Source organism: Clarias gariepinus, chromosome 18 (assembly GCF_024256425.1).
Source record: "Clarias gariepinus isolate MV-2021 ecotype Netherlands chromosome 18, CGAR_prim_01v2, whole genome shotgun sequence".
Lineage (NCBI taxonomy): Eukaryota > Metazoa > Chordata > Actinopteri > Siluriformes > Clariidae > Clarias > Clarias gariepinus.
In genome coordinates this window covers 22322154-22344610 of record NC_071117.1, presented here as the reverse complement: position 1 = coordinate 22344610, position 22457 = coordinate 22322154, and the positions used below count along the sequence as shown (strand labels likewise).

At 36.2% G+C, this 22457-nt stretch overlaps 1 protein-coding gene across 1 annotated transcript; it reads left to right on the top strand.

Moving 5' to 3' along the window:
- The first annotated feature begins 531 nt into the window (after window positions 1–531).
- On the top strand, window positions 532–20654 carry ndfip2 (Nedd4 family interacting protein 2). Its single transcript, XM_053476828.1, has 8 exons — window positions 532–805; window positions 10800–10956; window positions 12646–12776; window positions 12920–13007; window positions 13120–13244; window positions 14240–14306; window positions 14481–14586; window positions 19634–20654. Exons 1-7 carry the CDS (start codon window positions 776–778, stop codon window positions 14582–14584), a joined length of 702 nt encoding a protein of 233 aa, XP_053332803.1. The 5' UTR covers window positions 532–775; the 3' UTR covers window positions 14585–14586; window positions 19634–20654.
- Window positions 20655–22457: the final 1803 nt, after the last annotated feature.

Here is a 22457-nt window from a genome sequence, read left to right as displayed (position 1 = left end):
ATGCTAAAGCTTTTTTTTTTATTGCAATAAATTGAAACAACACACCATAAAATAGACAACACAGAATAATTACGGTAAAATACACATAAATTACAGTAATTAGGAAAGTAGGGAAAGTATTAATAATATGAGAGTACAAAATAAAGGAAAAAGACATAAGAGGATAAAGTTATGAGATATAAACAGTGGGAGAGATATATTACCAAGAGACACACTTTTTTTTAATTAAAAAACAAGTTTGTTGTTCTTTGTACTAAATGGTTAGTTTTAGAGATTTAAGAAGTGAGTTCATTTCTATAATAAATAGGGGGAAAGACAGTTGTGCCTTTTGCAAACTTTTATTATAAATGAAGAATTTTAATTTAAACTAAATAAACTACGTGTCCGAGTGGTTTATTTTCCGAACGTTCATGATCACGATAAAGCAACGAATGTGCAAAGAATTCCACGACGCCATCTGGCGACTCCTGACACGTCTGAGCACACGTTAAGGTTCTTCCTTCTGAAAAGAGTTGGCAACATTTTCTCTACTTTGCTTTGAAATCTGGCAACCCCACTCCTACTCGCTGTGTGGTTTTTCCGTTGTGAAAAGAGACGAATGTCTTCGGTAGTTTAAACTGGATTGTTGTAAATGAGATAAATATACAACGTTTCTTTTTTTAGCAGAACTATTCCGTTAGCTGGTTATATATACCGACAACGAAAGTTATACAGTGTGTTTTATTATATATAAATTTATTATTGATTTGTCTAGTAACGGCTGTGAGAAAGAAAAATGGAGTCGGCTGTTAGCCGCTATCAAGTGGTAAGTCGTCTAGCGAAACTTACTAACCACACGTTTTTAATAATTATTACAAATCATTTAAGCATACGAATGATGTGTTTGTTTGTGTTTCGTGTTGTTCGCTAGCCTTTAAATATCCGTCGGGTCGTGTTGTTTCCAGATAGCACAGCTGCTAAAGTCACTAGCTGAATCTCATACTGTGGTTATCTAGTGCATTACGTAGGAGTGACCGATATTTCGCTCCGTATTTAGGGCAAATATTAATAGAAATGTTAATAGGAACGAGTGCCATAGAATCGTATTTATTTGTTTGTAAAATCCATTATATTATTAATCCTAAGGTATTGCCCATGTGTGCTGTGTGTATTTAAGTTGCGATTCGGCCACTTCCGCGTTCCAGATCGCACGGCCTTCTGCATAGAGTAACATAATAATAATAATAATAATATAAATGTTATTATTATACAAGTTAATTGAAAATCTCTACTGTCTAAATAGTTGAGTAGAATATGCTCTAAAGAGGTATTTGTTAAAACACTGCATGGTCCTTCCAGGTGATTGATAGACTAATGAAATTAGTGTAATAGTTGTGTAGTAGAGTTAGTGCACATTTATTTGATTATAGAGTAAAATGTTTACACACTTCAGGAAAAGGAAAAACTTCTAGTTATATTTTACTACAAAATATATTGTTATATGTGATATATTTTAATAATAAAATATATTATGATAATACTATTATAGTGTTAATGATGTGTATATATATATATATACAGTGGTGTGAAAAACTATTTGCCCCCTTCCTGATTTCTTATTCTTTTGCATGTTTGTCACACTTAAATGTTTCTGATCATCAAACACATTTAACTATTAGTCAAAGATAACACAAGTAAACACAAAATGCAGTTTTTAAATTATGGTTTTTATTATTTAGGGAGAAAAAAAATCCAAACTTACATGGCCCTGTGTGAAAAAGTAATTGCCCCCTGAACCTAATAACTGATTGGGCCACCCTTAGCAGCAATAACTGCAATCAAGTGTTTGCGATAACTTGCAACGAGTCTTTTACAGAGCTCTGGAGGAATTTTGGCCCACTCATCTTTGCAGAATTGTTGTAATTCAGCTTTATTTGAGAGTTTTCTAGCATGAACCGCCTTTTTAAGGTCATGCCACAACATCTCAATAGGATTCAGGTCAGGACTTTGACTGGGCCACTCCAAAGTCTTCATTTTGTTTTTCTTCAGCCATTCAGAGGTGGATTTGCTGGTGTGTTTTGGGTCATTGTCCTGCTGCAGCACCCAAGATCGCTTCAGCTTGAGTTGACGAACAGATGGCCGGACATTCTCCTTCAGGATTTTTTGGTAGACAATAGAATTCATGGTTCCATCTATCACAGCAAGCCTTCCAGGTCCTGAAGCAGCAAAACAACCCCAGACCATCACACTACCACCCCCATATTTTACTGTTGGTATGATGTTCTTTTTCTGAAATGCTGTGTTACTTTTACGCCAGATGTAACGGGACACGCACCTTCCAAAAAGTTCAACTTTTGTCTCGTCGGTCCACAAGGTATTTTCCCAAAAGTCTTGGCAATCATTGAGATGTTTTTTAGCAAAATTGAGACGAGCCTTGATGTTCTTTTTGCTTAAGTGGTTTGCGCCTTGGAAATCTGCCATGCAGGCCGTTTTTGCCCAGTCTCTTTCTTTTGGTGGAGTCGTGAACACTGACCTTAATTGAGGCAAGTGAGGCCTGCAGTTCTTTAGTTGTTGTCCTGGGGTCTTTTGTGGCCTCTCGGATGAGTTGTCTCTGCGCTCTTGGGGTAATTTTGGTCGGCTGGCCACTCCTGGGAAGGTTCACCACTGTTCCATGTTTTTGCCATTTGTGGATGATGGCTCTCACTGTGGTTCGCTGAAGTCCCAAAGCTTTAGAAATGGCTTTATAACCTTTACCAGACTGATAGATCTCAATTACTTTTGTTCTAATTTTTTTCTGAATTTCTTTGGATCTTGGCATAATGTCTAGCTTTTGAGGTGCTTTTGGTCTACTTCTCTGTGTCAGGTAGCTCCTATTTAAGTGATTTTTTGATTGAAACAGGTGTGGCAGTAATCAGGCCTGGGGGTGACTACAGAAATTGAACTTTTAACTGTGATAAACCACAGTTAAGTTATTTTTTAACAAGGGGGGGCAATTACTTTTTCACACAGAGCCATGTAGATTTGAAGTTTTTTTTCTCCCTTAATAACATAATCTTCATTTAAAAACTGCATTTTGTGTTCAATTATGTTATCTTTGACTAATAGTTAACGGTTTTTGATGAGCAGAAACATTTAAGTGTGACAAACATGCAAAAGAATAAGAAATCAGGAAGGGGGCAAATAGTTTTTCACACCACTGTATATATATATATATATATATACATACATACACAGACACACAAGTTAGTTAAAAAAAGGAAGTATAATGTATATGTTTGTGTGTATTATTGGAATAGGTGTGTTTAGATATGTACTGTACATGTTGGAGTGTACTGGAGTGTACTGATGGATTGATGCAGTGTGACACTTTAGACACATTCAGATCATTAATTGGCTGATCCATTTTAATGTCTGTGCTTCCTTTGCCTGTGCCTTTTCCTGTTGGGGAACATTTGTTTAAGCTTGTCTTAAATAGTATTAATATAAATATTAAGTATTGCTGCTGCTTTTCTGTATTGCTGCAATTTAGCTAGGTTCTAAACATGATTTCAGTCATACAAAACAAAAGAGATATGAATCTTTGTCTCACAATGGGGCGAAAAAGTATTTAGTCAGCCACCAACTATGCTAATTCTCCCACTTAAAAAGATGAGAGAGGCCTGCAATTTTCATCATAGGTATACCTCAACTATGAGAGACAAAATAAAAAATATATCCAGAAAATCACACTGTAGGATTTTTAAAGAATTTATTTGCAAATTATGGTGGAAAATAAGTATTTGGTCACCTACAAACAAGCAGGGGGGTTGGGGGGGGGGGGGGGGGGGGGGGGTCAATGAACTGCTGAGAGCTGGGACCAAAGTAACAAAGGCTACCATAAAGTAACACATTGCACCGCCAGGGACTCATATCCTGCAATGCCAGGCGTGTCCCCCTGTTTAAGCCAGAATAGAACTTTGTATTTAGAGGAGAAAAAATGCTGCAAAAGCATCCAAAGAACACCATACCTCCACCATACCATATCTGAAGCATGGGAGTGGAAACATAATGCTTTGGGGCTGTTTTTCTGCACAGAGACCAGGACTGTGTAAAGAAAAGAAAGAATAGCGCCATGTATCGTAAGATTTTGAGTGAAAACCTCCTTGAATCAACAAGGGCATTAAAGATGAAATGTGACTGGGTCTTTCAGCGTGACAATGATCCCACACACACACACCGGGCAACGAAGGAGTGGCTTCGTAAGAAGAATTTCCAGGCCCTGGAGTGGCTTAGCTAGTCTCCAGATCTCAACCCCATAGGAAATCTTTGGAGGGAGTAAAAAGTCTGTGCCCAGCGAAAGCCGCAAAACATCACTGCTCTAGAGGAGATTTGCATTGAGGAATGGGCCAAAATACCAGCAACAGTGTGTGAAAACCTTGTGAAGACTTACAGAAAATGTTTGACCTCTGTCATTGCCAACATAGGGTTTATAACAAAGTATTAAGATTAAATTTTGTTATTGACCAAATACTTATTTTCTACCATAATTTGGAAATAAATTCTTTAAAAATCCTACAATGTGATTTTTGGGATTTTTTCTTTTCTGGTCTCTCATAGTTGAGGAATAACTATGATGAAAATTACAGGCCTCTTCCATGTTTTTCATCTTTTAAGTTGGGAAACTTGCACAGTTGGGGTGTGTGTGTATATGTATATATGTTATAATGTGTGTGTGTGTGTGTGTATATATATATATATATATATATATATATATATATATATATATATAAATATAAAATCAGGGCATGACATTAACTTTTTTGCTCACTGGCCAATGTGGCTAGTGGATTTCCGGAGTCACTAGCCATTCGGCCTTTTTACTAGCCACAATTTTGTTATCAGAAAATGGCTGTTTTTTTTTCTTCACCCTGATATGTTAATATTTGTTATATCTAGATTTACTTATAAATGACAGCATACACTGTATCACTAAAGTAGTAGTCAAGTATTCAATACTATTAAGATAGCTCCCAATATAAAAACATGCAAACATGAACAGTATATTCAGTTTATTGAACTTAAATTCAAGCCTCTTACGACATTAATTGAAAACTCAACATTTATCATTTTAGTATGTTATTATGTGTACTATTATCAGGTATTATTATTCATTATATATTATTATATCAGAATTCTGAGTTAAAACAATGGACTCTGGTCTATCTTCTTGTGTTGATTCTTTATAGTGTAAGGTAATTCAATCAATTGATAAATTTTCTATCATTCAACATGAAATCTAAATAGATTTTAACAGTGATTACTTTTTTATATAATCTGTAAATAACCTATGCGAAAGGGGCAAACATTCTCATCCTGTTGAGAAGCAATAGCTCTTTAAGGAAATGATGCACAAACACACACACCAAACAGGAAGTAAAAATGTGTGTGTGTGACTTAGTGTTGGGAAGTTCGAATCATTTTAGTGACTCGGTTCTTTGAATCTCGTTCATCAAATTGAACGAATCTTTTTTTTAGTCATTTCGTTCATTTGATCAGAAATAAATTAAAATGTTGCATTTTCAATAAAAATTGAGGGAAATTTAGAAGTGTGGTACCGTGTGGTTGGGTGGGTGTGTTTAACTGTTAAAGATCTGCAATCCTGTTGATGTAAAATCTGGCACTTTTAAACTTATGTTTTAAATAATATATTAATCTAATAAAATGTACCTTGCCATGGTAAACAGATAATGGTAAATACGTCTACATACACAAATTTTAGCTTTAGTTCCAGTTATGAAAATCTTACAGTGCAACAAAGGACATATTATAATAAACAGAATGAGAAGCTCACCATCATATCTTCCAGTCTGAGTCATTCGTTGTTTTAAATCTATTGCACCGCATAGCGTCTGGAGTCACGTGACATATGGAGGTTTTGCAATGCTTTGCGCATGCTGCCCAATAGAAAATGAACGAATCACTCTCTGAGATACTCGTTCATCTGAGTCATGTTAAAGATTCGTTCAAAAAGAACGAATCGTTCATAAACGACCCATCACTAGTGTGTGTGTATGTGTGTGTGTGTGTGTGCAATGCATGTGTGAACATGTGTAGAGAGAGGCATTAAATGTCCTCATTACATACATGCACGTTTTATGCACGTAACATTACGTAGCAATGCGTAGTCAGATGCCTTTAGAGAAAACTACAACAAAAATATATTGTCACACCAAAGAATAAACTACCCGCCAAAGTGGCTAGTGAGACTACCCTCTAGTGGCTAGTAATTACCCGTCACCGCCGAATTTTACCCGCATTTGGCGGGTATGCGGGTGCCAATGTTAAGCCCTAATATATATATATATGTTTGTTGGACCACTGTGTATGTGTGTGTGTGTATATATATATACACACATACACAGCGGTCCAACAAACATAGTCTTGGTACTAGTAACGCAATTGGCTATAAACACTATAAAAGTAAAAGTATTATGTTCTATGACCTTGTTCTTTAGAATCATGCCGATGGATTCATGTAAAAAAAAAAAAAAAAAACTAAGTGTCCGACATCTTTTCACCTCGCTCCTTTAGAGGGCTATTATTTTTACTTTTATCTCCATCATTATTGGTTGGTGCTTCTTAGCAGTACCAGCATTATCGTCACTGCTTTCGCTCACACACTTGCTTTCAGACATCCTGGGATGCACTCTGCATGTGACAATGTATGCTGGACAGGTGATCTAACTTTACGCGATTGAATATACGCAAATGCATGTTATCTTCAAAGGTTCATACCTCGAATGTTTGTATGTAGGGGCCTAACTGTATATGGTATTAATATTGTAGATAAACCTGATTTAGTTTATAATCTTTGCCAATTTTAATTAATAATTTACATCTTTTTTTAATATAAAAAAACTCATTTTTATCACTTTGTGTATTGTTCTAATGTTTGACTTGATTTATGAATTGTGACCCCATATTACACAGTAGTAAGGTGTGTTGGAGTGTGAATATGGTTGAAAGAATCAATCGTGGTTGTTAGTCATTTCACTAGAGAAATCTACCATTGAGCCACCGGTGCCCTAAACAGTTAAAAGGATCAATCTTAATTTAAAATAAATATTACTAAAAATAGCTTTTTGGTTAAATCTTGAGGTTGGGGTAATGTCTGTGTTGACTCTGGAATGTCTCCCCACATGTCTACATGGGATTCCCTACTTGTTCGAGGTTAGGGGGTAACCCCTTTTTAATGTAATAGGCTTTAAAAGATGTTGTGTGGAATTTTAAGGCATCAAAAATACTGACAGTGGTGTGTCTTTGACTTGTGTGGAAGTGACGTTTTTGAACAAGTTGCTTTTAGATTCTTATCAGTTTTCTGAGAAGCGTTGCTGACTGACTGATAAACTGATTAAGCCTTTAAGTCTGTCATCATCAAATGCAAAAGTGTGACGAGGGAAATTTAGAAGTGTGGTACCGTGTGGTTGGGTGGGTGTGTTTTACAGTTAAAGATCTGCAATCCTGTTGATGTAAAATCTGGCACTTTTAAACTGATGTTTTAAATAATATATTAATATAATAAAATTTACCTAGCCATGGTAAACAGATAATGGTAAATAGAGCATGAGAACAAGTCATAAAACAGGCCAAAAATCAACATGTTCCAGAAGTGTCACATTTTATTACAATGTAATCTTTTCAAAATGCTAAACTACATTAGGATGATTAAAAACACAATGTTCTACCCAATGGCAGATACACACAATGAGTGTCATACAAATGGTACTCAACTGGAATAATGGCGATTATCGATTATTAAATTAACCAGTCAACATATTCACAAAATAATGGCCCAAGTCACAGTTTCTCTGCATTCTTGCTTTACTGCTTAATGCTCATAAATACCATTTTGCATTCTCAGTTCTCAGCACCTTGCATTTATTTTTAATTATACTGCTGTCAGCTTTTGCTCTCCTCATGCTCTTCATTAAATGCGCTGATTAAGTGATTGAGCTGTAGGACGATTCTGTAGCTCCTGGTCATAATATTTTTGGTTTGCTTCATTTATTAGTTGTGAAATACAGTACATTGCCTGAAAAAAAAAAAAAAAAAAAAAAGCTTGCACTCAGTAATATTTCATTTGACCACTTTTGAGTTCTGAGTACAGTGAGCAATGTGGCAGCTGGGTAATATGTGGAAATGATTGCTAATGCTCCCATAACCACTTTTTAACATTTTAAATCCTGAAACATGACTCATCAGGGCAGATAGAATTCATTAATGGGATCACCTGATCATTGACTACATTCATAGATAGTCAGCTGACTTCATTTTATTGTTACATAACTTTGCTAAGACTACAATCAACTAATTGTAAAGTCCGATCATGATCAATATTGTTTTATTTTTCAACTTTTCTTCAGGACAGTTAATTGTTAAGCATTTTTCCAGATTTTAATAATGCATTGGGCAGGTTGTACTACAATTTAAATAATCTCATTTGTTGTTTTCTTTGCTTGCCTTCTGAAGGAATGTTGTCTATAGAATATACACTGGGCTTACATCACATAAGGCTAAGACTACAAGTACGGGTTCCAGTATGAGTGTGGATGAGTGCTTCTTCTGCCTGTAATGTTAACCCTAAATCTGAGATTAAATAAACCATTAATTCAAAGTGTAAGAGACTCCTAAAAATCCACTACAGGATTGTTGAATTTAATACTATTTATATTTAATATGTTTTGTGTGCTTAGTAAAGTTTTATTGGGAAATTTCTGTGGTGATTTCTGGTTTTTAAAATGGTAGGCTATGCCTTGGCATTTGCTTCTAGGTATTAAAATCTTGCCTCATATCAAAAAAACATTGTTTTGTACTGGACTGTGGCAATGTGTTATTTCATCATTACATGTTGGCTATAAAGTCCTAAAGGTCAGCTTGGGTTGTGTTTCATACTACTTGTATTACATAAACATTCAGTACACAGTACTTTACTTGAGCTCTGCTGAGGTTAATGACCCGTGATGATGCATATTGAGGAATAGGGTGCAGTGGTATGTTGCCATAGTATTGCTTTTTAATTACATTCTCACAGAAATAGACAAGTTGAAGCTATTTCAATAATTTTATACAAACTAGTCAGCTCTAGTGACGGTACAAAAAGTGCTGATGGAGGGTTGAGAAAATGTCCCTGTATTATGTGTTTTAATACCACGTTTCTCTGGTAACAGTTCCCGCAGTGTGGTGTGATCTACACTGTTTACAAACTTTATCAGCGAAGACGTCATGTGTTTCCTTGAGCTAGAAAATCAACCTTGTGTCTGTATTTGCTGTTCACTGAGCGTTCCTTTTAGCAACAGTAGCATTAATACAGATCTCAAGATACAAACCTAAAGGATGAGCAAAGGTCAGATAATCCCAGTAATTCTAATTAAGTCCTAGTTATAGTTGAAGTTGGAAGTTTACATACACTTTGTTTAAAGTCAAAGCTAAGTTTTTATCATCAGTGTTGTTTTGGACATCTACTTCATGCCTGACAATTGAGGTGTACCTGTGGGTGTATTTTAAGGCGTACATTCAAACTAAGTGTTTGACATCATGGGAAAATTAAAAGAAATTAGCTGAGACCTCAGAAAAAAAGTCGAACTCCACAAGTCTAGGTCATCCTTGGGAGCTATTACCAATTTCTTGCAGCTACCATGTTCATCTCCAGCAATACTACACAAGTATAAACATCATGGGACCATTATGTCATCATATTGCTTACGTAGGAGACATGTACTTTGGGGCAAATGTAGTAATCAATTCCAGAACATTAGAAAGAGACCTTGTGAAGACACTAAAGGAAACGGGTACAAAAGTATCCACAGTAAAACATAACCCGAAATTGACATAATCTAAAAGGATGTTCAGCAAGTAAGAAGCCACTGCTCCAAAACAGTCATGAAAAGCCAGACTGCTGCATATGGGAACAAAGATCTTACTAAAGCAAAGAAAAAGATCTAAATCTTAAAGCAAATTAATGTAAAACATCATGAGGAAGGAAGGTTGTGTGGATAATTGAGGCAGCATCTCAAGACATCAGTTAAAGCTTGTTTGGAAATGGGTCTTCCAAGTAAAAAAGGTCTACCCAAAATATTTTACCTACATGAAATAAGTAAAAAATATTACTATTTGGCAATATTACCAAATAGTAACTAAGTGTAGAGTGCTGTGAAAAAAAATATTTTAAAATTTTAAGCTTATTTGTCACACAACTGCTAAATTAAAACAATTATGCATAGAAGAGTGGGCCAAAATTCCTCCACAGTGATGTAAAAGACTCATTGCCAGCAAACGCTTGACTGCCATTGTTGTAAGGATGGCACAACCAGTTATTAGGTTTAGGGGGCAGTTACTTTTTCACGTAGGGTCAGGCAGTTTTGAAGCTTTTTTCACTTAATAAATGTGAAATCAAACTTTGTTTTTTTTGTGTAATATTAAAATCACTCATTTATTTTTATTTTTTTAAACTTATGTTAACTTCTGAATCACTGAGAATGGGATGAAAGAAATAAAAGCAGAAATCATTCTTAAAATATTTTTTATGTAAGAATTTGTGAAAAACTGAACTTAAATCTGTTATGAAGTGTATGTAAACTTCAGCGCTAACTATTGTACTAGTTCTGACTCCATGGAAGCTTCCAGAGAGCACAGTATTTTATGAAAATATAGGAGTATTACACTATATTATACTCTTTTATACTTTTAGTGTCTAACGAGCCTGATGTATACCTTTTTAAAACCTTAAAAAGTTTTCAACATTTCTTGATGTTTGTGATTCAAATAGTTATCATTCTTCTCAGTTGCACAATGAGGATGACCCCTCTGAAAGCCTTGCAGAAGAGCCTTCCACTTCCTGCCAGGCTGCTGCTGCTAGCAACCCTGTTGTGATGGCACCAGATGGCGAGGTTCCACCCCCCTCTTATGCCAGTTTGGCATTAGGAGCTACAGCCACTCCAGGTATGCTTTCAAGACTATTTACAACATTTAGCCTTACAGCGACTTTAATTTGTCTTATTTATACAACTGAGCAGTTGAGGGTTAAGAACTTCCGACACACTATACAGACTCTCTTAAATACAAATGTATTTTGTGAACATTATTAAATTTAGTTGTTTTTTTAAGTAATTTAGTTTTTGATAAATTCAGGTAAGCAGTCAAATAATTAAGTTAATAACTATTGTATGGTTTGTGAGGGTGCAGGGCTCATGGCTGGCAGGCTATGCTGGAGGGATTCTGAGGAGTGTTTTCAGGTCCACAGCTGAGAGAAGTGGAGGTGGTGGCAGGAGCTTTTTTCTGGAACCTCAGAAATAAACAACAGTAGTGTGCCAGGATCTATGTGCCTGTCTTTGTGCATACCTTCTTATCATATCTGTGCATTTCATCTTTTGCCAGCTTTGGCAGGGGCATGAAAGCCAGTAAAGAGACATGTGATGGGAGTGGGGTCGGTCATTGACACACTGCCCAGTTATTATATATATTCTTAATCCAACGTTCCCAAAAAAATCTGTGTTTTTTTGATTAAATAAACAGTTTGCAGAATACCTACTATGACGTTTGGTGCTGAGAATATGGTTTTGTCCCTTTGTACCTTTAAATGCTTCCTTTATGGCTTTAAACATTAATTTTAGCCTTCTATGCTAAGATGTTTACCATACATGACTACTGAGTGACAAAACCACATTGCTGATGTAGAAAGCCATACTATCAGCGCTGCTCTCAAGGCCTTACAAAAAGTTTGGATGTGTTTTACATGGTCATCGTACATTATACATTATAAATTTCACTTTCTTATTATCTAGAACCGGTAACTAAAGGGGACTACAATGCAAGCATAAACCTCAGCATATATAAAAAAAAAAAAAATTCTTAAAGTTGTTACAATAAACGCTACTTGTGAAGTTTTTTTCTATACTTTATTGCTACCCTATTTAATCCTTTAATCCTTTTGGGCCAAGACTTTTTTTTTTGTTTTTGTTTTTTCACCCCTTAAAAAAAAAAAAAAGAGAGCGAGAGTGTGGGTTTTGACCATTTCAGAATTGTTGTGGTTCTTGTCTAATATTGCGGAAGGGAAACAAACATTAAAAGATTTTATTTCACATTATTATTTGTCCTTTTTTATTGTCAGGAAGCCAGGGTTCCATGTGTAACTAATTTAGAGGAGGTGAGATGTATGGAAGGGAATGGGCATTCTAGGTGGTGTCAATTAATATTAGAGAGTACAAAACGTCTGTGCAAATTATTTTCTCTTTTTTGGTCCATTGGTCAACCTCACTATTTAATTTTTTTTTTATCTTTTTTTTTGGCAGTTTTGGAATGTTTTTAAGTTTTGTTTTTAAGTTTTTTGACAGTTTGGTAAGGGCGCACATTTGGTGTTAACATAGAGTTAGGTGGTGTATAATAATTACTTATTTTAAACATGTAAACACAACTATTTGATGTTGACTGTTGCAGACTTTTGAATTTATGAAACATGATGCTCAGGAACAGTGAAATTCTCCCCCTATTCCTTGAGTGTATTGTGTGAGTGGGGAGTTTTTTAATGTTCGGTGGAATATAAAAGACTCTTTACAGTTTTCTGTGGAACACTGTGACCTACTTCAGGTCTTGAAAGTGTGTGTGTGTGCGTGCGTGTGTGTTCGTCAACAGAGCATGTGTTTCAAGGGGATTTTCCCATTCCACCCCCCTACAGCGTGGCCACATCACTTCCGACCTATGATGAGGTTGAGAAAGCCAAAGCAGCTGAACTTGCAGCGTCAACTGGGGACAGCATATCTCGAGTGAGACACAACTAGTCTAACACACACACAGACAGATAGACAGCTGGAAAGACAGACAGACACTCACAATTAAAACACATTTAACCCAATATTTTCTATCTCTGTCTTCTTCCCATCTTTCTTTTTCTGTCTTTATCTCTCAGGATGAGGATTTTCCTCCACGAGATGATTTCAGTGATGTTGATCAACTGCGTGTTGGAAATGATGGCATCTTTATGCTGGCCTTTTTCAGTAAGTTTGTGTGCATCTGTGTGTACATGTTTATCTGCTTACTCATGGGGTGGATTTGTGGGTGTGTGCATGTGCTGTATTTTTTGCTCACTTTGTTTGTGTGTGTGTACAGTGGCCTTCCTGTTCAACTGGATTGGCTTCTGCTTGTCCTTCTGTCTGACTAACACCATTGCCGGACGTTATGGAGCAATTTGTGGATTTGGACTGTCACTCATCAAGTGGATCCTCATCGTCAGGGTAAAACACACACAACACACACGATTCAATACAAACAGGAAAAGATTTTAACGTTTTAAAAAAATATGTTTGTGAGTTTGCTAAGAAACATGCACCATGTTTATATTGACATGAAGTGAGTGTTACAGAAAAAAATCTGTATCCTCTACAAGTCACTACATCTCTCACCAATGAGAAAGTAAGAAGTGAAAAAAAAACTATTAATCAAGAGCCATGTAAGGCCTATTCTTCGTTAAATTAACAATTTTTTCCCCTTATAGTGTGTGTTACATTTGTACATATATACATGAATCAGCCATAACATTATGACTAGTGGCAGATAAAGTAAATACCATTTATTACCAGCAAACTCGTGATGGAAAGATGGGCACCCAAGGCTCACCTGTACCCGCAGGTTCCAAAGGCCTGCCCATCTGGTCTGAACACACAGAAAAGCCAGTGCTGTCAGTGCCCTAGTGGGCCTAGAACACCCAGTGCATCACAGTCCACTCTGCATGTGCCCCACACGGCAAAGAGCCAAAGACTGCCGACCCAGACTCCCTAGGTCCCAATCTGATCGAGCACTTCACTGCATATTAAGCATTTCACTGCATATCGTACTGTGTATGTGACAAATTAAATTTTAATTTGATTTGGGAAGTTCAATCCATGCAGGCCCCACCCCGCAACCCACAGCACCCAAAGGATTCACTGCAAATATCCTGGTCCTAGACACCACATCACACTCTCAGAGGTCTTGTGGAGCCATTTCCTGAAGGGTCAGAGTCACTCCAATGGTATAAAGGGACAATTCACAATATTCTGCATAATGTTGTATGTTGTAATATTATGGCTGATTGGTGTATATGTAGGGAAAATATACTCAAATGAAACCCAGAGTGAGCCACAGTAGAAAGCGTTTAAGTCATGTTTGTACTGAATACCCATATTGCACTGCTCTGTGAGGTGTTTTCAGAAAATAAAAATGTTTATGGGGTGTGTTTTTGTTTTTTCAGTTTTCTGATTATTTCACCGGGTACTTTAATGGACAGTACTGGCTGTGGTGGATATTTCTGGTTCTGGGTAATTTATTGTTGATGTTTCTTGTTTTTTTTCTTTTCGTTTCTTATTTTATCATTTAGTAGGCAGATAATGTGAACATTAAACATATTAATATTGTATATATAAACAAAGACTTAATGAGGTGGACTTCTCATGCGGTGACCTAACTGTTTGTGTGTGTGCATGCCTCTGCAGGTCTCCTGCTGTTCTTTAAAGGTTTCGTGAACTACCTGAAGGTAAGGAATATGTCTGAGGCCATCGCCAGCACACAGAGGGCTCGCTTCTTCTTTCTCTACTAAAGGTTTGTATTTACACTCACGCGGGCAAACACATACATATTCATTGCTTTTATTTTGATTTGAATAAAAGGAATGATATTTGCATTAGAGCATAGTGCATCTAAGGCCTGCAAGTCTAGCTTAACATTGTAATAGTACAGACAGGGCTCGCAAAATCGCTTGCCCGACGTCCCGGGACTATTGTGTCTTCCAGTCGGGCTACCAAAATCTGGCTCAGCCCTGCCCCTCGGGGTCATCATAGGAAGGAAAAATATATATTAATGCTTTTGCATTCTTTCGCAAATGTACCTGGGTAATTGTCATTTTTGGGCATCGATAAGCCACGGTCATTATGTGAAATATTAAAATCACGTTTAAATTCGCGCTTATTTTTTTACTTTCACTTTGCGATCGCTCTTTCGATCTGTATATAGAGAGCAGCAGTACTGATTGCTCAGTGACCGATTAATTGCGCACCTGTTCTTCTGACATTGTCTTATCACTCATTAGCTTACTATTCACATGTGACAAGTGAAATCTCCTGCAGGAAGCCTAAACCTGTGATAGAGGTTGATTGCACAGAAAAAAGTGTGTGCATGTGTAAAAATTTATGCAGGTATTTTAGTTCTGCTGAGCCAAATAAGACAGATCAGGGTAAAGAAGTTGTAGCGCTCAGGTTTTATTTTAGAGCTAATTACACTAAAACGGGGTCCTAAATCTAGATACGGGCTAATATTACTTACTTCCGGTGTTGCGCAATCTTCGAGATGGGTATTAAATGCGTCCAATGAAGATTAATCCGCTCATGGAACAATAATCCTCAATCCTGACCGCAATCAATCGCTCTCTCTCTAATCCCAAAAGCACTGCTGCCAACTTCATCTCTCCACCGTGAGTCCTATGTTGGTTCCGGCTTTATACCGGCAACCATGACCTGATAGGTCATCGGGGTTCCCTCGCGGCACAACTGCGCATGCGCGCGAGAGCTTAACCCTGGAACAAAACAGTCTTTTTGGGGAACAAAATAACCCATAGCAGGGTTGCTAATAAGACCCGGTGGTTTTATTGTTATTTACCATCTTATTTGGCCTTTAAAAACATATGTGGCTGCGCTACAAAGTGACAGCCAACGAAAGCCTACCACAAAGCGGAAAAGTTATGACAAATCAGACTATGAGGCAAAAAGAAAGCGCAATTTTTTGGTTTCATGGACAAAAGAATTTCTTTGGCTGGAATATGACAAGCTAAATAACATAATGTTCTGCCTGGTGTCGCAAGTTTCCCTCAATTTCTGATTTCAAAAGCGCCTTTGTTACTGGGACCAGTAATTTTAGGTAAGACAGCATCAGAACCCATGAGAAATCTCTGCATTACAAGACATGCATTGGTGCTCAATCTTTCATCTTTTCCAGAACAAACACCAATTGCAAAAAACATACTAAAAATAAACCAAGCACAACGAAGTCCTGAAAAAGCTGTTTAGAACAGCATACTATGTTGTAAAGAGTGAACTACAATTTAGCAGTCTTGCAAACTTTAAAAAGCAACGTCGAGTTGCACTTATTCATCTGTGACTTCAGTGGAAACTTTAGATTCAGAATCTGCCACAGACTGATTCATGTTCTACACAGTTTTTACAAATTCAAAGAAATTTCCTTTAAATTAGAATCAAATATTCCTTCACAATATTATACGTTAAAAATAATCTCTTTTTTTATCTGGGCTACTTAAATTTATTTTGGGCTACCAAAAACTGAAGCGTGCCTGCATGAAGGACTACCAGGGATTTTGAAATTTAAGACGTGAAAAGGGTAATAGTTACAAGTTGTCTTTTCTTCACTCGAAGCAACAATAATTCGTGACATTTTAGATTAGTGTTTTAGATTAGTGTTAGGGCTTGGCTATACTTTTACTAAAAAAAAAAAAAATGCTAAATGGGATTTAGATGACAATACTGTATATACACTTTCCCTACAAAAGTATAGAAATTACATGACCTTTTTCCATTCTTTCCCCTGTATGTACACTCATGGATATTGGAGAAACATTAGGAAATGTTAAAATTAGGATTTCCAGACCTGGAAAAGTTCTGGAAAATAAACAATACTGCAAAGTTTCGGAAGGCATGGAATGTTTTAATTTATTAGTGTTTAATCAATTTCAAGTAATTAGTTTAAATCAACTTGTGTGTGTATGTTTAATAGGGCTGTAACTAGTGACTATTATTTTGGTTGAATAATCTATTGCTAATTAAAATAAGTAATTGTGAGATTACTTAAAAAATAAGATTGTGATTTCCGAAATTACTAAATGGCTTTTTTTAAGCATGTGCTAACTCATGGTAAAGAAAATGAAGGTAAATTAATAGTTGTAAAATAAAAACTAATTTTGTCTTGCACTCCTGGCAAGAGCTTCATGAGACCAAGTTTTATAATGGTGCTTGATGGGTTTTGCAAATACACTTGACAATACTGTTCTTGCAAGAACTATTCCAGAAAAGCTGACTTCTGTGACTTAAAATAGCAACTGACTGTTGTTGTTGTTACATGATTATCTAATTTCATACGTTATTTAATAGTTTTGAACTACCCAGTATTGTTGTAGAATGTAGAATAGAAATGTTCTAAAATCACTAGATGAAAACTAAGAAATTTGCAAGAGGTCCCAAACTTTTGAGCATAACCTAAAAGTTTGTTTGGAGTCGTGTTTGAACACAAATGATGATCCCACTAAGTGCACGGCAGCTGGGATTGCATGTCGCTGCAAAATGCTGTGGTAGAAGCTGGGAAATGTGCCATCATTTTTAACTAAGTCACCAGCAAAGCACCCCCACACCTTTACTCCCCATCATTCATGCTTTACAGTGCGAACCGCACATTCAGGAACCATCTGTTCACCTCTTTACATCAACAAAGACATGGTGATTAGAGCCACATATCTTAAATTTGGACCCATCAGATCCAAGGATCGTTTTCCAAACCAATCTCTTTTGCTTGTTTTTCATCCGAAGTAAAGGTTTCTTTTTCTCTGAACAGCAGATGTTGAAATATGTCTGCTCCTTGAACTCTGAGAAGCATTTCAGCAAGGGGGCCAGGGGTAGCTCAGTGGTTAAGGCATTGGACTACGGTTCGGAAGATCCCAGGTTCAAACCCCACAACCACCAAGTTGCCACTGTTGGGCCCTTGAGCAAGGCCCTTAACCCTCAATGCTCAGATGTATAATGAGATAAAAATGTAAGTCGCTCTGGATAAGAGCGTCTGCCAAATGCTTAAATGTAAATGTAATTTCGGTGGGCTCTAATTTGAGGTGCTGTAAATTGCCAGTTCCAGAAGTTGGTCATTCTAATAAACTTATTCTCCGAAGCAAAAGTAGTTCTTGGTCTTCTTCTCCTGTGATGGTCCTCATGAGAGCCAGATTCATCATAGTGTTTGATGGTTTTTTTCAACTGAGATTTTTTTTGGATTGACTGACCTTCATTTTTCTAAAATAATGATGGACTGTCTTTATTGTAATTTGTTCCAAAGCAGATTCGTATTCTAAAACACTTGTAAACCAAATAAAATTTTTCCATAAGAAATAATTGAAACTCTAATTACTCGTTCCACCACCCAAAAAAATAAATGCACAAAAATAATTAACACAAAATATAAAGTAAAAATAAAACAAAGTAACCTGCACTTTAACTTAAAAAAGAAAAAGATTAATCCAGACAAATAAGTGTTTCCATTTGTGCGCGCAGGCGCTGTGTGTGTGTGTGTGTGTGTGTGTGTGTGTGTGTGCGCGTGTGTGAATCTAAAGTAAGCCCGCTTCCCTCTTCTCGACTTACACACACCCTTCCTCCACTCTTTTAACACACGCACACCCATGGAAACACTGTTTTATCAGAAAATAAACAAGAAATCTCTCGATTAAGCAACACACTAACAGAATCACTGCTTTAAAGTAAAACTAAAACAAATTAACCAGCACTTTACACAGCAGTGTTTCCGTGTTGAGCAGAAAGAAAGTGTTTGAGTGTGTGTGAGTGTCTGAGTGTCTGAGTGTCTGAGTGTCTGAGTGTGTCTGAGTGTGTCTGAGTGTGTCTGAGTGTGTCTGAGTGTGTGTGAGTGTGTGTGAGTGTGTGTGAGTGTGTGTGAGTGTGTGTGAGTGTGTGTGAGTGTGTGTGAGTGTGTATGTATGTATGTGTGTATGTATGTGTGTGTGTGTGAGGCACGGTGTCCAATGACGCGCACATACATACACACACCCACACATAAAGAGCAGGCTCAGCCATGAGCAGTGGATTTAAAATGGATTTTTAACCTCTCTAATGAGACTTGCTTTATATGCGCGCTGTACACACACGCATACAGACACAAAATAAAATGTTTTACACGCATGGTCACATGTGTATTGTAATAAACAGTACACATGTGCACAGATGTTGATTATACCAGTAAGAGATGAGCTCGAAGACCCAGCAGGGAAGACAATTGCCCACAATTCCACAGCGCAAGAGAGAGAAAAACCGTTGGCTCAGTGATCACGTGACGCTTGGTGTCAAAACACATGCGTGATATTTGGCACTCGTAGACTTGTTCGTTTTCGTTTTCCAAATCAGAATTTATTAAAAATCTTTCCTTGTCATGCAGAACATTCGCAAACAGTGTTACTCACAATTCAAGGTTTTACTGTATGAATAAATACGTTTGACTGTTAGTGTGTACAAATAAATACAGTATATGTTTAGCACAAGTGTATAGAATACTACATAAGCCATTTCAGACATGCACCCTTTTTCTTACATCTTACTGATGTTCAAGTGGAGGGACCTATGTCTGAATGTGCTCATTCAATAAAAAAACATAAATCTAGTAATTGGAATAGGTCAGCTCTAGTAACTTTTACCTTTTTTATTTCTACTGAATGAAAATTTGTAATAAGTGAAGCCTTTAAATATGCAACCTGTGCCTGACTGTTTACCTACGTTTGACATCCTAAAGTTTTCAACAATTAGTTTATTTCATTCTCTACCTTTTTCCTTCTTTGTATTTCTGTCTCTCTTTCTCTACTTTTTTAAATATTTTTCAGGATCAGTTCCATACGAACATTCCACCTGCTGATTTGTAACTTGTTGAACATCAACATAAACAGGAAGTGGATGCAATGCGAAGGGACATGAAGAAAAAGAGCACAGAGAGAGGACAATAAGGAGCTCTGCAAAAAGCTTATTAAAGCCACTTGAGGTTAATCAAATCCTCATTTATCTGTGTTTTTTTCCCTAAAATTTTATGTAGATTAATAAGAAAGTTTGCTAGTCTGGGAAAATATTTACTGTTGAATGACGATCTACAAACTGCACGGAGCTAAAAAAAAAAAAATAATAATAATGAACAAAAAACACTCAAAAATATGCAGCCAAGATGTCCTATGCAATTTTATTAATTTATATGTAAACAGTAATTTGTAGATCAATTAGCACTTTTTTGTGAAGAGTGGAATTAAGGACCTTGGCAACTTTTATTGCAGTATTAACCTGTGCGTCATAATTTAATTGTTTAAATAATGATAGTCAAACTTCATGCTAATGTATGCTATTTTTTGCACATTTTCTGATGTTTCTGATGCTGTGTGCTTAATTGTATTGAAGAGCTTGTGGGATTTTTTTTTTATTTAACTGTGTTGTGATTATTTACAGTACATGCAACAGCCAGTCAAATGGAGAGGATTTAAAAAAGGTCCTCCTGTTTATTTTACTGCTACAATTATAACCCTGTTTACTTTAATGAACTGTTTGTTTAGCTAATTAATACTCCCAGGTTAAATTATAAATTAGAATTGTTAAGACTGGAAGTGCAATTCCTAAATGTTTCTTTTTTTTCTTATTAGATTTATATCAATTAAGTCACAAGGTGTAAATTTCCTTAAACTGTGAACAGGCATTTGATTGGTGTAGAAAATGTAAACCGCTTGAATGCGGCAACTGTTTGATCAGCAATAGTGGCTAATTATAACATAGCTCAGTGCATGGTTATAACAAGCAGCTGCACAATATAAAACTGGAAAAAAAATAATAAAACCTGGAAAAATGCTTACAAACTGTTTACATTTACTTTCATTGTCTGGTTTTCCCTTTAAAGAATACCTTATGTATGTTATCTTGGAGCATGTCAAAAAAGGCTGTTAATTAACTGATTATCTAAATCAGGTGTGCTGGGAGCTCATACTACAGTACAGGACAGGGGGTGACCTAGGACCATGGTTAAGAACCAGTAATGATATGTGTACTGCAGAGTCCTTAGTGTCATTTTTATTAATTTCCTATTCCTGGGAACATCCCAAGAATGGAAGACCAAAAATGACTCCTGCTGCAAAGTCAAGGATACAAGGAAAAATACATTCAGAATTACCAACCTCTAAATTTGCCAATTAACAACAACTCAGATTAGACTTAACATGAACGCTTCCCAGAGATCAAGTTCTCTTTTTTAAAGAAAATAAAAAATACCATTAAATTAAAATGTTTGATTATAAGGGCTGGGAATATTGACATATTTGGAATATCTGATTTATTACAATACAAAAGCTTCACGATTTGTGTTGAATGATCTCGTGATATGTATGTATTGTGTGATTTTAAGGGACTTTAATGTTGACATTACTTCATGCTTCCTGGTTTCACATTGTGGTGTCCTTACTTTATTAAAGCTTTGTTTTCTATAGTTGCAAAACAGCTGCAAGATAAAGCATTTGTTATTACTATTTCATTATTTGTTGCTTTTTCTTTAGTTTTCATGTTTTAATAGTTATCTGTCTTTGCCATAGATTCTGTGTGCTTGATTTTTATAATTTTTTTCAGTTAATGTTTAATAAACTTAGTCTGCATTTACACCGTGCCTCACCCTCGATTCATGTCACTTTACGCCAGCAGCTTTACTTTTTTTTTTTTTTTTTTGCATTTAAGACGTATAGAATATATGACTAATATATGGCAATATGACTTAGATATGGCGTTATATTCAAGATTCATTTGACACTGGGGCTTTTTTGCACAGATAATTTCGGTCACTAAAACTTTCTACAAGTGAGTTTTTATGCAGTCACTTAAAGGAGCAGCCTTGTGCTCACTTTGATTGGCACAGTTTAGTTGAACCACTTGGATGCCTGTCACTGCTACTGTAGATTTTTCACAGATCTGAATATTGAAAAAGGAACAAGCGCTACCTAAGAAGCAAAAAAATAAATAAATGTCCCCCATGCCTTTGATTTACATCAATGTTATATACGTGAATAGATGCACTTGCATCTGTCATCTTAATCAACCAGCCCAATAGATTAGTGATGGGTCGTTGATGAACGATTAGTTCTTTTTGAACAAATCTTTAACATGACGCAGATAAACGAGTCGTCTCGGAGAGTGATTTGTTCATTTTCTATTGGGCGCGCATGCGCAAAGCATTGCAAAACCTCGGTATGTTATATACAGGAAACCGTATTGAACGATTCTCAGCAATAAGTCTTCAAGTCTCGAGTCATTTGTTTCTTTGACATGTGACTCCTATAGACGCTATGCAGTGCAATAGATTTAAAAGAACGACAACTTAGATTGGAAGATATGAGAGGGGAGCTACTCATTCTGTTTATTATAATATGTCCTTGGTTGCATTGTAATATTTTCATAACTGGAACTATAGCCAAAATTTGTACATGTAGGCATATTGGGGGTATTTTATTGAAAACTTATCATTTTAATCTATTTCTGATCTAAAGAAACTCAAAAAAAAATTCATTTTGACGAACGAGATTCAAAGATCAGAGTCACTAAAATGATTTGAACTTCCCATTACTGCTGTAGACGTATTTTATTGAAGTTATTTATTTAGGTTCATATTGCAACATTCCAGATGGAAGAAAA

Coding starts and splice junctions, on each gene's coding strand:
- ndfip2 (XM_053476828.1), top strand. CDS start 776: ATGGAGTCGGCTGTTAGCCGCTATCAAGTG. Junction 806..10,799: donor CTGTTAGCCGCTATCAAGTG/GTAAGTCGTCTA, acceptor CATTCTTCTCAG/TTGCACAATGAGGATGACCC. Junction 13,008..13,119: donor CTTTATGCTGGCCTTTTTCA/GTAAGTTTGTGT, acceptor GTGTGTGTACAG/TGGCCTTCCTGTTCAACTGG.